General features: G+C 53.0%; 2 protein-coding genes across 2 annotated transcripts; both read left to right on the plus strand.

The window, feature by feature from the left end:
• Positions 1–870: 870 nt before the first annotated feature.
• On the plus strand, positions 871–9,190 carry F12 (coagulation factor XII). Its single transcript, XM_051194546.1, has 14 exons — positions 871–927; positions 1,231–1,288; positions 4,443–4,542; positions 4,803–4,873; positions 5,169–5,279; positions 5,361–5,492; positions 5,612–5,716; positions 5,832–5,997; positions 6,093–6,310; positions 6,401–6,623; positions 6,781–6,917; positions 7,008–7,151; positions 8,659–8,807; positions 8,891–9,190. Exons 1-14 carry the CDS (start codon positions 871–873, stop codon positions 9,056–9,058), a joined length of 1,839 nt encoding a protein of 612 aa, XP_051050503.1. The 3' UTR covers positions 9,059–9,190.
• A 1,845-nt stretch (positions 9,191–11,035) lies between these two features.
• On the plus strand, positions 11,036–11,570 carry Pfn3 (profilin 3). Its single transcript, XM_051194085.1, has one exon. It carries the CDS (start codon positions 11,101–11,103, stop codon positions 11,512–11,514), a length of 414 nt encoding a protein of 137 aa, XP_051050042.1. The 5' UTR covers positions 11,036–11,100; the 3' UTR covers positions 11,515–11,570.
• The last annotated feature ends 1,646 nt before the right edge of the window (positions 11,571–13,216 follow it).

Consider the following 13,216-nt stretch of genomic DNA (forward strand, 5'->3'; position numbering starts at 1 on the left):
GTTTTACTTGCATGTATGCTATGTGTATGCCCGACACCTACAGGGTCCAGGAAGAGGGTGGCTGATCTGGAACTGAAGTTACAGACACCTCTGAGCTGTCACGCAGGTGTGGGAATAGAACCTGGATCCTTTGGAAGAACAGCTAGTGAGTGCCCTTAACTGCCGAGTCTCTCCTCCAGCTCTGACTCTGGCTTTAAAGTTAGAGGAAACAGGTGGCCAGAAATGTAGGAGTCGCATGTAGCCTGTGGGTGACCTGTGGTTGACGGACAAGAAGGAAGCGTGGGTGGTGGGGGGCGTCTGTCCTGCAGCCACATGGAGATGAGCTCTGAGTGGATCCCCCTGCAGAGACGATCTGAGCCTGAACCTCAGTTTCTTGGCAGTCTGAGCAACTCAAACCCCGCTGCACCAAATGTTTACCTGTGGGTCTGTGCTGCTGTGAATGCGGTTTTAGGGGGCATTGTTTTGGGGCGCTCAATGTGCAGTAACCCTGCAAGGAAAAAACAACAAAACAAAACAAAACAAAACAAAAAACAAGCATGCTTCCTGATAGACTAAGATTCTGCAGTCTGAGGTTTGTTCAGTCCCCCTTACCCATCGCTCAACAGGACCTGCAGCACTGTCCTAGTAAGATCAATGCCCTGCTGCTCAGGAGAGAGAGGCCAGGAACCAGCTCTTCACCGTTCTACTCCCCGGGCGCATGGATGCTCCGCTCGGGCTCCTCACTGCTCTGCTGGGGCTTCAATGGAGCCCATGCCCCTCAGGCCCAGGAGGGAGCTTGACCAATCTTCACTCCCCTGGCTCCAGCGAACTTTGCCCAGACCTATTGATCGGCGCAGTCGGGGGCAGGCAGGGTGACCTTCCACAGACGCCATGAGGGCTCTGCTGCTCCTGGGGTCCGTGCTGATGAGCCTGGGTTTGATACTTTCGGTGAGGACTGTGGCACTAGGAGTGGACCAGGATGGCACTAAGGGGTCCCTGTTCCAGCTTTGCTAGTTCAGATGACTGGGACACTTGTGTGGGGGAAGGTACAGCCAGCCCGGCAGGCCCAGACAGGGGAGCCCACACTGGTATGGGTATGAGGACACAGGCTACATTTGTGGGGGAGACAATGGAATGAGGGAGGAGGGCCAAGACTTGTGAGGAAATCCTGTACTGTGGGGATGTGGAAGGAAGCTGGGACCTAGCATAAGGTCAAGGAAAGCCTGACGTCCTGCCTTCTCTCCCTTGTAGGCTCCACCATGGAAAGGCCCCAAGGAATCCAAGCGTGGAGCTGACGAGCCCACGGTGGGTAAGTGACTTCTCTCCTTCCTAATCTACCGTCTGGTGGGGACGAGTGTGCTCTGGCCCGTGTGGTCTCCATGCAGTCTCAGGCCTGTGGGATCCTGAGCACAGCTGTTCAGATGACACCAGGCCTGAGTGCCTCCAGATCCAGATGACAGCAAGTCCTGTGCCCGCGGGCCAAGCCTGGGCTGCACGGGATGCCTGTGTTAGAGCCTGGCGGGTGTTCGGCAGTGGGGACGTGTGCTATTGGTGCCATTGCTCTGAGCTCTCAGAAGTTTTCCTTAGCGTACCCACCTTCCCCACTTTCCTGTCAACACATCTGGAGGGCATCAGTCATGACCAATGGAGCTCAGACCCTCAGTGGGCGATGGGAGCCACATCAGACTCCCCCAAGATCACAGATGTCCCCAGTGTCTCCAGCCCTTGTTTTCTTACTTGTGAGTTTACTGTTGGCTTCCCTTTCCCTGTCTGTAAGACTAGATTGGTAACAGTGAGTCCCTCAGGATTGAGGCGAAGGAGAAATGAGTTGCTGATCCTTGCAAAGAAGTCCACCCAGAAGCTTCTGTCTGAAGAGTGCCATTACCACCTTAGCCCTTAGCCTAGGACTGTACATGTGCACACACACACCGCTCTGTGTTTGGTATGCAGCACCATGGAAAGAAAAACTTACTAACTCTTAGTATACTCCACTTAGGCGGAGGGTACAGGAGGACCAGCCCTGCCACAGGGCTTGTGAACACAGAACCCTACCATGGTGAGCTATGTCTGCTGAGGCCAAGCTAAGGCTTGTGGTGTGATACGTCACCGAGAGGCCCAACACAGTGTGACCCTCCAGCCTCTCCTCCCAACCTCACACTAAGCCAAATAGCTTCTGTCCTTTCAACCTGACCCAACAGTGGGCCCCTGTTCTAAAGGGCTAGGCTCCTTCCATTTAACCACTTTGTTGTTCAATGTCACTAAAAACAAAATCACAGAAAATGTTTGTTGAGCACATCCTAAGTGTCTAACGTTGTCACTAAGTGTCACATCCCCCCCCCCTGAAGTAGACAATTCTTCCTTTTGAGATTATAATGTAATCACAAAATATTCCCTTTCCTCCCTCCAACTCCACCCCCATATACTTATTTCTTATGATTAGTTATAGTCTATATAGGTACAAGAACATCAAATTCACAAATTCTATTAGGTCCCCATGGACCTCTGGCTATGACATTTTCACCAGTTATTAACATGCAACCTTATTTCATATGTGATTCTGTTTTAAGACATCTTACTCCATTGTTGAACTCTTAACGCTGACCTCATGGCCAATAGCATGGTTACCTCCTGCCCGAACAAGGCCACTCTGACACTTTGTCCATAGGGTACACAGCAGCTTCCTGAGCTCTCGCAGGTGGGAGCCCTAGATAACACTTCAGCGTACCCACAGAACAGCTCTTCCCCTCTTTCTCCTGGAAGTGCTGGGGGTCAGTGCTAGGAAAATGCTTGGCCACTGAGATAAAGCCATAATGCTGTTTAGAAAAGGAAGGAAAGTGGGCTGGGCATGGTGGTGCTCATCTTCAATCCCAGCACTCGGGAGGCAGACCCAGGTCAGCCAGGGCTACACAAAGAAACCCTGCCTCAAAAGGAGAGAGAGAGAGAGAGAGAGAGAGAGAGAGAGAGAGAGAGAGCGAGAAAGAGAGAAGGTCAGAGGGCAACATTCAAGGGCTGGGTTCTTACCTTCACCTGTTGACATGAGGGAGCTCTCATTTCTGCTACTGGGTTCCGTGTTTTGGGCTCACTGGCTTTTTGAGTTTCCAGGCAACTTTTCTGCATTTACCTCCCCTCTCACTATAGGGATACCAGGATTACAAGTGCGTGTCACTGCATCTGGCTGTTCACGTACGCTCTGGAGATCAAATGGGTGTGTTAGGCTTACATAGCGAACATTTTTACCCAATGAGCCATCTTCCAGGGCCCATTGACCTCTTTTCATTTTGATTTGGGACAGTTCCCCTAAATTTCCCTGGCTGCTTTAAAATCATTCTGTTGAGTAACTCACAAGTCCAGGCAGACCTTGAACTTGCCATCCTCCTGCCTCAGCCTCCTGAGTAGTTGGCATCACAGTCCTGTGTTAAGCAGGGACTGGCTGCTTGGGATTATTTTTAATGAAAGGGTCTCCCATGAGAAATGAAAACTACTGCAGCAGATCTCTGTGAATTTGAGGCCAAGTCTGGTCTACGTAGTGAGCTCCAGGACAGTCAGATCTATGGAGAGAGACCTGTTCAAAGAAGAAAGGGAGGAAAGAGGAGGGAAGGAAGGGAGGAAGGGAGGGAGGAAGGAGAGAAGGAAGGAAGCCATACTTTCACAGGCCACGAGGCATACTCCTTTAATCCCAGGTCTTGGGAGGCAGAGGCAAGGGGATCTCTGAGTTCAAGGCCAGCCTAGACTACAGAGCAAGTTCCAGGATAACCAGAGCTACACAGAAAAACCCTGTCTCAAAAACCAAAAACACAAGAGAAAGGAAGAAAGAAAGATAAAAACTACTGTGCTAAATGGATGTCGAGAAAATACTTGTTTTCAGTATAAGAGCAGAGAAAGGGCAGAGCGCTACCTTGTCGGCCCTCAGCTAGGTATGTGTGTGTGAGCCCATTTTCTTTCTGATCCATACAATCCTAGATCACGAAGGCGCTGCTGAGTGTTTGGAAGTTTGTTTGGTTTTTGCTTTTCCTTGTGTTGTCGTGCACATGTGAGCCAAACCCTCTACTGCTGACTTATACCCTCAACCTGAATCACAAATATTGGTTTAGGGGTTTCCAATAACTTTTTACAAAGCAGACAGCTTTGAAAATGCAAAGCCAGTGGATAATGAGGATTGATAGTCCTATTACTGTTTCTATTTTTACTAATGAGCCGAAAATACTACCTAAATATTTATTAAATGGCAACTTTGTGACAAGCACTTGGTTTGTTTCAGACTTACCAAGGTCACAGAGCTTGTAAGTGTTGGCATCAGGAACCTATTCCAGCTGTCTGCCTCTCAAAGACAACTCCCTAAGCAGGATGTAGTCTTGAATGCAGAGTGACCTTTTTAAGGATGCTCCTTTTTCCAAGCAGGCCCCACAGGCAGAGCTTGGGCAGCAGGGCATAGGGTGGGCCTCAGAAGTGTGTTACTCCCACAGTTCTCACGGTCGATGGGAAACTCTGCCACTTCCCCTTCCAGTACCACCGTCGTCTGTACCACAAATGCATCCACAAAGGCTGGCCAGGCTCCCGGCCCTGGTAAGACTTTCTAACGGGGGTTGGAGGAGGGGCCTAGATAAAATGGATTCTGCCTATCTGTCATCTGACTAAGAATTGTGTTTGGGCAAAAGGCTGTGTTTTGTGTGTGTGTGTGTGTGTGTGTGTGTGTGTGTGTGTGTGTGTGTGAGAGAGAGAGAGAGAGAGAGAGAGAGAGAGAGAGAGAGAGAGAGAGCGTGTGTGTGGTGAGGAGGGCTAGCCAGCCTTCAGGCAGTGCAGGGAAGCCTCATTTGTTTTCAAAGGTGTGCTATCACTCCCAACTTTGACCAGGACCAGCAGTGGGGATACTGCTCAGAGCCCAAGAAAGTGAAAGGTACTGCATGCCTCCCATGCGCCAAGGCTGCCTCCTGCTCCCGTCCTGTTCCCACCCACCTACTGGGTGTCACCAGACCCTACACACTTGGGATTCTGGGCCCAGCCCCTCTCCTTCTCCTACAGCATCCTTTCAAATGTCAGAGGAAGAATTCTGGGGAAAGAGATCGCCATTTCATAGACAAGCTCAGGGACGGGATGGAAACTTGGGGTTCTGCAGCCCTACGACAAGCAGGTCCAGGTGGGGTGCTGGTCCCTTCGTGTGTCACTCAGACTCCCTGGTGTCTCTCTCTCAGACCACTGCAGCAAACACAGCCCCTGCCACAGAGGAGGGACATGCTTGAACACCCCCAGCGGCCCACACTGTCTCTGCCCAGAACACCTTACTGGCAAACATTGCCAGAGAGGTAAGGGCAGCTGCCTGCCATGGAGAATCCCCGAGAACCCGGAACATTGGCATGGTTCCAGTGCCTTCCTTTTGTCCCCAGAGAAGTGCTTCGAGCCTCAGCTTCTCCGGTTCTTCCACGAGAACGAGATATGGTTTAGAACTGAGCCAGGTGGTGTGGCCAGCTGCCAGTGCAAGGGTCCTGGGTCTCACTGCAAGCCGCTGGCCAGTCGGGGTAAGAGGGTGTGTGGCGACCATGGGGAGGAGGGCAAAAGTCAGGAGTCCCTGGCAGGAGGCTGGGTGGCATGGTACTCTCGGGGATGGTTGGCTTACCTTGCGCCTCCCCCCCCCCAGCCTGCAGCACCGATGTGTGCCTCAATGGGGGCACCTGTCTCCAGGTGGAGGGCCACCGACTGTGCCATTGCCCTGCGGGCTACACTGGGCCTTTCTGCAACTTAGGTGAGTGGAACCCCATGTGGAAAAAAGCTTGGGGTGGGTGAGGGAGAATGGAAAAATGGACCAGGGGGTACCCACAGAGCCACCCGTGACTGCAGGGAGTTCCTTCTCTCCCTAGACATTAAGGCGACCTGCTATGAGGGCAGGGGGCTCAGCTATCGGGGCAAGGCTGGAACCTCTTTATCCGGTGCTCCCTGTCAGCTGTGGGCCTCGGAGGCCACCTACCGGAACATGACTGAGAAGCAAGCGCTAAGCTGGGGCCTGGGCCATCATGCTTTCTGCCGGTGCGCGGGAAGGGGCAGGCCAGGCCAATTTGCTGTCCCTTAGGGCCCTCAGGGGTTCCCCTTGCTCTAACAGTGCTCACTCTTGAGATTTGTAGAAACCCGGATAATGACACGCGTCCATGGTGCTACGTCTGGAGTGGCGACAGGCTGAGCTGGGACTATTGCGACCTAGAGCAGTGCCAGACCCCAACCCAGGCAACGCTAACATCTCGAGTTCCCCTTGGGCGTCAGGACCTGCCGATGCCCCAGCCTTCCACACTGCAGAAGCCTCATCCCACGTCCCAGGCGCCAGCTCTGTCCCACGCGCTAGATGGTTAGACGGAGGAGGGGCACCCAGAACAGAGGACGTGCACCCTGCTTATTCCAGGTTGTCCCTGGCCTCAGCCAATGTCTCCTTTCACAGCCTCTCCTGAGCATCACACTCCTCTGGCCAGGACCAACCCGGTGGGCTGCGGACAACGATTCCGCAAGCGACTGTCCCCACTCAGCCGCGTGGTGGGCGGGCTAGTGGCTCTGCCGGGATCGCACCCGTACATCGCTGCGCTGTACTGGGGTGACAACTTCTGCGCGGGCAGCCTTATCGCCCCCTGCTGGGTGCTGACCGCAGCTCACTGCCTGCAGAACCGGCAAGCTCCGCCCTCGGGGGGACCCCTAGGCGTACCTACTCCCTACTCTCCCGGGTCGCCCTTCTCGGGCCCCCCTAGGGGGTTGAAAACAGGGGCGCCCCCAGAACGTCTGTAGCCAGCCTGAGTGCGCTGTTCCCCCGCCCCCACCCGACCACAGGCCGGCGCCCGAGGAGTTGACGGTGGTGCTCGGTCAAGATCGCCATAACCAGAGCTGCGAGCGGTGCCAGACGCTGGCTGTGCGCTCCTACCGCCTTCACGAGGGCTACAACTCCATCACCTACCAGCACGACTTGGGTGGGGTGACCCTGCAGGGACAGAAAGGAAGGATGGCGAGGGCTGGGGCCCCACCCAGGTCGCCGCCCTAACCCTTCCCTCTTGTGGTAGCTCTGCTGCGCCTGCAGGAAAGCGAAAACAACAACTGCGCAATCCTGTCGCCTCACATCCAGCCCGTGTGCTTGCCCAGCGGTGCAGCCCCACCGTCGGAGACAGTGCTCTGCGAGGTGGCCGGCTGGGGTCACCAGTTCGAGGGTAGGCACAGCTGTTGGGAGCTGGTTAGAGACTTTTGGCTATCTGAGCGTGCACTTTTGGTAGCCTCCCATGAGCCTGGGGAACACGTTTCACTGACAGTTTTGTAAAACCGTGCAGGGCCTTTGTCTCTGTAGCACCTTTCCAGATTCTAGAATTCGCTGTCGAGGTTCCCAAATCCCTTTGGGTTTATCCTAGTTTGCTTTCTATTGTGATGATAACATGATAACCAAAATCAGCTTAGATAGGAAAGGCTTTATTGCTTACAAAGCTGCAGTCCACCATGGGTTGGGGTGGGAGGACCCGAGGCAGGAGTTTGGAGGCAGGAACTGAGTGAGAGAGAGAGAGAGAGAGAGAGAGAGAGAGAGAGAGAGAGAGAGAGAGAGAGAGAGAGAACGGGAAGAACAGTCCTTGCTACCTTACTCTCCACGGCTTGCTCAGCTCTCTTTCTTTTTTGATGTTTTGTTTTTTGGGACAGGGTTTCTTTGTGTAGCCCTGGCTGTCCTGGAACTCGTTTTGCAAACCAGGCTAGCCTGGAACTCACAGAGATCCATTTCCCTTTGCCCCACCCCTCAAGTGCTGGGATTAAAGGCATGAGCCACTACCGTCTGGCTGCTCAGTTTTCTTTTAAAAATTTCATTTATTTTTATTTTATACGTGTGTGTAACCGCCTGTATCTATACACATGCAACATGTGTATGCCTGGTATAGGGAAAGCCAGATCTGGAGTATAGGTTGTGAGCCACCATGGGGGTCCTGGGAATTGAACCGAGGTCCTCTGCAAGAGCATCAAGAATACTTAACTTCTGAGCCACTCCCCCAAATCTTCCTTTCCTTTTTTTTTTTTTTTTTTTTTTTGGCTTTTGTTTTTCAAGACGGGGTTTCTCTCTCTATCTTTGGCTGTCCTGGACCTCACTCTGTAGACCAGACTGGCCTCCAACTCACAGAGAGCCACTTGCCTCTCCCTCCGGAGTGCTGGACTAAATGCATGCATGCACCACCGCCCAGCTCCTCTTGCTTTCTTGCGCAACCCAGACCACCTGTTCAGGGATGTCACCGCCCACGGTGAGCCAGGCCCTCTTACATCAGTCATTAATCAAGAAAACACCTCACAGACATTTCCATAGACCAGTTTGAAGGAGGCGTCTTCTCAATTGGGGGTCCCAGGTGTCAAGTTGACGAAAAGAGACCCAGCACAGGATTACAGAAAGAATCGAACCTTCTCTTGGTTCTCTCTGGGTTCCATGTTACAAAGGATTAGGATTTTGTCCCCATGCTAAAGCAATGGGGACAGCTATTTTGGGAGCCAGGTTCTAAGATGTTGCGTGGGAGAGGGTAAGGAGTGTTTTCCTGTTCATTCTGACCCGTTTCTCTCTGGGCCTCAGTTTTCTTGCCTGTGAAATCGTTATTGGGTGGTCCCTACCACTCAGGCTTGCTCTGAGGGAGCCAAGTCAGGGTGGGTGTGGAATTGCCTGGTAAACTGGCCCACAAACAAGCTCTGGATTTGCAGGGGCGGAGGAATACGCCACCTTCCTGCAGGAGGCGCAAGTACCCTTCATCTCCCAGGAGCGCTGCTCCGACGCTGACGTGCACGGGGACGCCATCCTGCCTGGAATGCTTTGCGCTGGCTTCCTGGAGGGAGGAACCGATGCCTGCCAGGTCAGTCCTGGGGTCCGGGTTGGTGCTTTGCCCCTACCTGTCAACCTCAGGACAAGAGCAACAAGCTGCTTGTCCCCACTCAGGGTGACTCTGGGGGTCCTCTGGTGTGTGAAGAAGGGACTGAAGAGCACCGGCTCACCCTAAGAGGTGTCATCAGCTGGGGCTCCGGCTGTGGTGACCGCAACAAGCCCGGAGTCTACACTGACGTAGCCAGTTACCTGGCTTGGATCCAGGAGCATATTGCTTCATAACTAACCAGGGTTAGTCTTTCCCTCAGAGTGTTCCCTGGAGTGTGAGGGTGGCTATGGCATGATGGATGGCCACTGTGAAGACGTACTCAGGCATCAGGGGCACAGAAACTCAATAAAGCGCTTTGAAAATGACCCTCAGAATTCTCTCTTGAAACGCCAAGTGAGAAAAAAAGTACACCAACTCCCTCACTGCCTGGACAAAGCAACTGGCCACATCTCAGATCTCTTACCCAGGCCAACGTGTTTCCTTGGCCTCACTGTGTTAATCCCTGGGCAAGGCGGCCCTTGCAGATTGGACCCCAGAACTCACAGTCACAGGGTCTCAGCCTGGGCTACCGGGTCCCCGAGGGAGATTTTGGAACTAGAGCTCAAGTCCGTCCACCTGAGATCAATTACCTGGAGTCCCTAGGGAGACGGCAGTAGTGGTATGTTTTTAATACTCGCATATGATTCCTCGTGCAGTGAAGGTTGAAACCATAGTTAGGAATGTTCCAGATTGGACTTGGGGAGTGGTAGCTGAGCATGTGTGAGGACCCGGGTTAGATTCCAGCAAGGGTGTTTGGGGTTTGCTTGTTTTGTTCTTTTGAACTTTGAGGCTGGCATGGTAGTACAACTTCCGAGACTGCATTCCACGCTATGACAGTGAAAGCAGCTGGGGTAGGGGCCAGCAATCCGGAAGCCTTCCCGGACACTGTTTAGGCGTGCTTAGACGGTTCCTTACAGGAGAGGTCTGGCTGTCTGGACTAGCACCGTTCTTGCTCTTAAAATGCCATTTATTTATTGAGGCACGGGTCTTCCCAATGCGGAGATTGTAGGCTTGCAACCACACCGGGTTTATGTGGTGTTGGGGGGGGGGTCAATCCCCAAACATTGTGTGTAATAGGCACTCTGTCAACTCCACTCAGGGGCCTGAGCTACACACCTTTTTTATGTGTGAGCTGTTCCCACCCTCTCCTTTTTGGATACAGTATCTTACTTTGTAGCTCTTGGCTGGTCTGGAACTTGTTATGTAGGATAGGCTAGCCTTGAATTTACAGGGATCCACTTGCCTCAGCCTCCTGAGTTCTGGGATTAGGAGTGTGCCACAATGTCTGGCTTTTGAAAATTAAGAACAATTTTATGGTTTGTGTGTGCACAATGTGTTTATGTGGGTGAGTTAGTGCTGTGGAGGTCAGGAGACAACTGTGGAGTTGGTTTCTCCTTCTGCCTTTATGTGGGTTCCAGGGGTGAAGCTCAGTCCACCAGGCTTACAGGGCAACCCACCCTTATCTTCTGAGCCATTTTTAAATAATAATTGAAAAAGCTGTGTGTGTGTGTGTGTGTGTGTGTGTGTGTGTGTGTGTGTGTGTGTGGTTTTTGAGACAAGGTTTCTCTGTGTAGCCCAAGCTGTCTTGGAACTTGTTTTGTAGACTAGGCTGACTTCGAACTCACAGAGATCCACCTGCCTCAGCCTGGGATGAAAGTCCTGGAATTAGGGGAGGCAGAGGCAGGGGCAGGTGGATCTTTGTGAGTTTGAGGCCAGCCTGATCTACATAGTGAGTTCCAGGACAGCCAGGACTGTTTCATAGAGAAACTCTCATGAAAAAACAAAAACAAGCAAAGTGCTGGGATTAAAGGCGTGTACCACCATGCCCAGCCCCCCCCCTTTCTTTATTAAGTTCAATTTGTGTCTCTATGTGTGTAAGCTTGCCCAGGGTGGTCAGAGTTATCAGAGTGGGAGTTACAGGCCTTGGATGCCAACAGAGGTTATTGGGACCCGAACTCTGGTTCTCTGTAAGAGCAGAAAGTGCTCTTTCTTAAGGCTGAGCCACTTCTCCAGCCCCTCACCCATCGTCTTCCTTTTCCTCCTATGTGTTTTTAGAACCGCACTCCCCCACCTCCCCCACCCTTACATTCTCCACCTAGATGTTCTGTGACGTTTGCTTTACGTCACAGCCAGCCCTGCGAACTTCACGGAGTAGAGTGGGTGTTCCTTGCTCTCAGTGCTGTGGGCCACCCCGTCGAGCGCAAGCGCAAGGTTTAGGGGCGGACTCTGAGCAGAGATGGGTGACTGGAAGGGCTACATCAGTGCTGTGCTGCGGGACCAGCGCATCGACGATGTGGCCATCGTGGGCCACTCGGACAATCGCTGTGTGTGGGCATCGCGGCCCGGGGGTCTGCTGGCAGCCATCTCCCCGCAGGAGGTGGGTGTGCTCACCGGGCCAGACCGGCACACCTTTCTGCAGACGGGTCTGAGCGTCGCAGGTCGCCGCTGCTGTGTTATCCGTGACTACCTGTTGGCTGAGGGCGACGGCGTACTGGATGCACGCACCAAGGGGCTGGACGGGCGTGCAATTTGCGTGGGCCACACGCCGCGGGCACTCCTGGTGCTCATGGGCAGACGAGGTGTGCATGGAGGCATTCTTAACAAGACAGTGCACGATCTGATTGGTGGGCTGCGGGAGCAGTGCTCCTAGCGGGACAGCCAGGCCACCCAAGGTGGTAGAGGGACCAAAATAAACCGTGAACGGAGCGCTGTGGGCTTATCCTTTTTGTGCTTATGCGAGGAGTTGCAAACAAGGAAACTAGTTTATGAGGACACTCTTGCAGAACAAAACAATCCTGGTGGACTCCAGGTCTCCTGGGCCCTCCCGACTCCTGCTGTGGTAGATAGATGCCTTGTGCCGGAGTGCTATGGAGTGCTTTGGTACTTCCCCAGGGCCCTAGAACACCACAGCTGAGAAAGCATACTGGGGTAGCAGGCTCTCAAATTTTACCCCAGGCTTCAGCATTTTCTCACAGAATTTTCCACACACGTAGGCATAAAAGTGAAGGGGGTCATTCCCACCTCCCTCCCTCCCCAGCACACACCAGTCAAGGTGTGGGATTTCAGGATGGAGGTAAGTGCCCCGTCAGTATGTTGGAGATCGGCTCCTGGATACCTGTGGATGCTCAAATCTTTAGATACTCAAGTTTCTCCTACAAAATGACAGTTTTCAAAAAATCTGCCTGCAGCCCCTGGTGTGATCGCCAGGTGATCTAACCCTAATAGAATGTAAAAGCCAGTCATTGTGCTGTATAGGTAAGGAATACTGATTTAAAATATATATACAGCCCTTGTATCATCAGTACAGATGTAACTTTAAAATTTTTCTATCAACAGTAGGCACAATCGGCAAAGGTAAAACCCATGTATACAGAGGGCTAGCTGTATTTCTAAGTAGGTGACAGGATGTAGCTGGCTATTTCCAGAACAGTTCTAGGGCTCTCCAGGCATCTATATCCCATCACACACAGGGGGGGGGGGTCCACTGAAGGGACGTGTGTATTAGCTAGCATCACAATTGGGTCCCACTCTTCAGAGCCTCCGTAGAAATAATCCTTAGACTACAGGGAAGAAATGTGGCAGCCCCCCACCACCCACCCAACTGCCCCTCACTCAGCAAGCCTGTGGCAACCTCCCCCGTTGGCCACCAATCACTCCGCAAGCCTCAAGCCTGAGCTCTAGGGCACTGTGTAGAAGCCTCCCCTGTTGCCCCTCACTCAGCAAGCCTCAGCTCCGGGGCACTCTGTGGCAGCCCTCCCCCCCCCCCAGGTTGACCCTCACTCAGCAAGCCTGTGGCAGCCTCCCCTGTTGACCATCAATCACTCTGCCAGCCTCAGCTCCGGGGCACTGTGTGGAAAACGCAGAACTGCAAAGTTCAGATCAGCTTAGGAGATGCCTGGCTTATCCCCCAAGGCAGGACAGAGGTGGGAGGAGGATCCGTTCTCTGCCCTCTGAGCAGGGCAAGGCCTCCCTTGCCCACAGTTACCATACTGCCCCGTTTTCCAGTGGCCCCAACAAGCCTCTACTGGTCACTCATTCTGGAGCGCTCATCTTAGGGAGAATGAACACGGGGTTGAGGTGGGTGGGTTTACATGACAAGGGATACCAGGGTGTGGAGGTGCCGATTCACCTGGGGTGGCGGGTGGCTCTAGACTGGAGGGAGGGAGCTTTGATTATGGGTTGGGCTCATGAAGGCAGGGCCAGACAGACTCTAAACATAGGGGACTGAAGGCTGTTAATCCAGTAAGCGTTTGAGGGAGGGTGGTGTTGCTCACCGCCTTCTTGATCTTCTCTTTGTTCACAGATGCAAAGCAAAAGTATTCCCAAATAATGAGAGTTTAATTCCTTTCTGG

The sequence above is a fragment of the Phodopus roborovskii genome, unplaced genomic scaffold (assembly GCF_943737965.1).
Source record: "Phodopus roborovskii unplaced genomic scaffold, PHOROB, whole genome shotgun sequence".
In the NCBI taxonomy this organism is placed as follows: domain Eukaryota; kingdom Metazoa; phylum Chordata; class Mammalia; order Rodentia; family Cricetidae; genus Phodopus; species Phodopus roborovskii.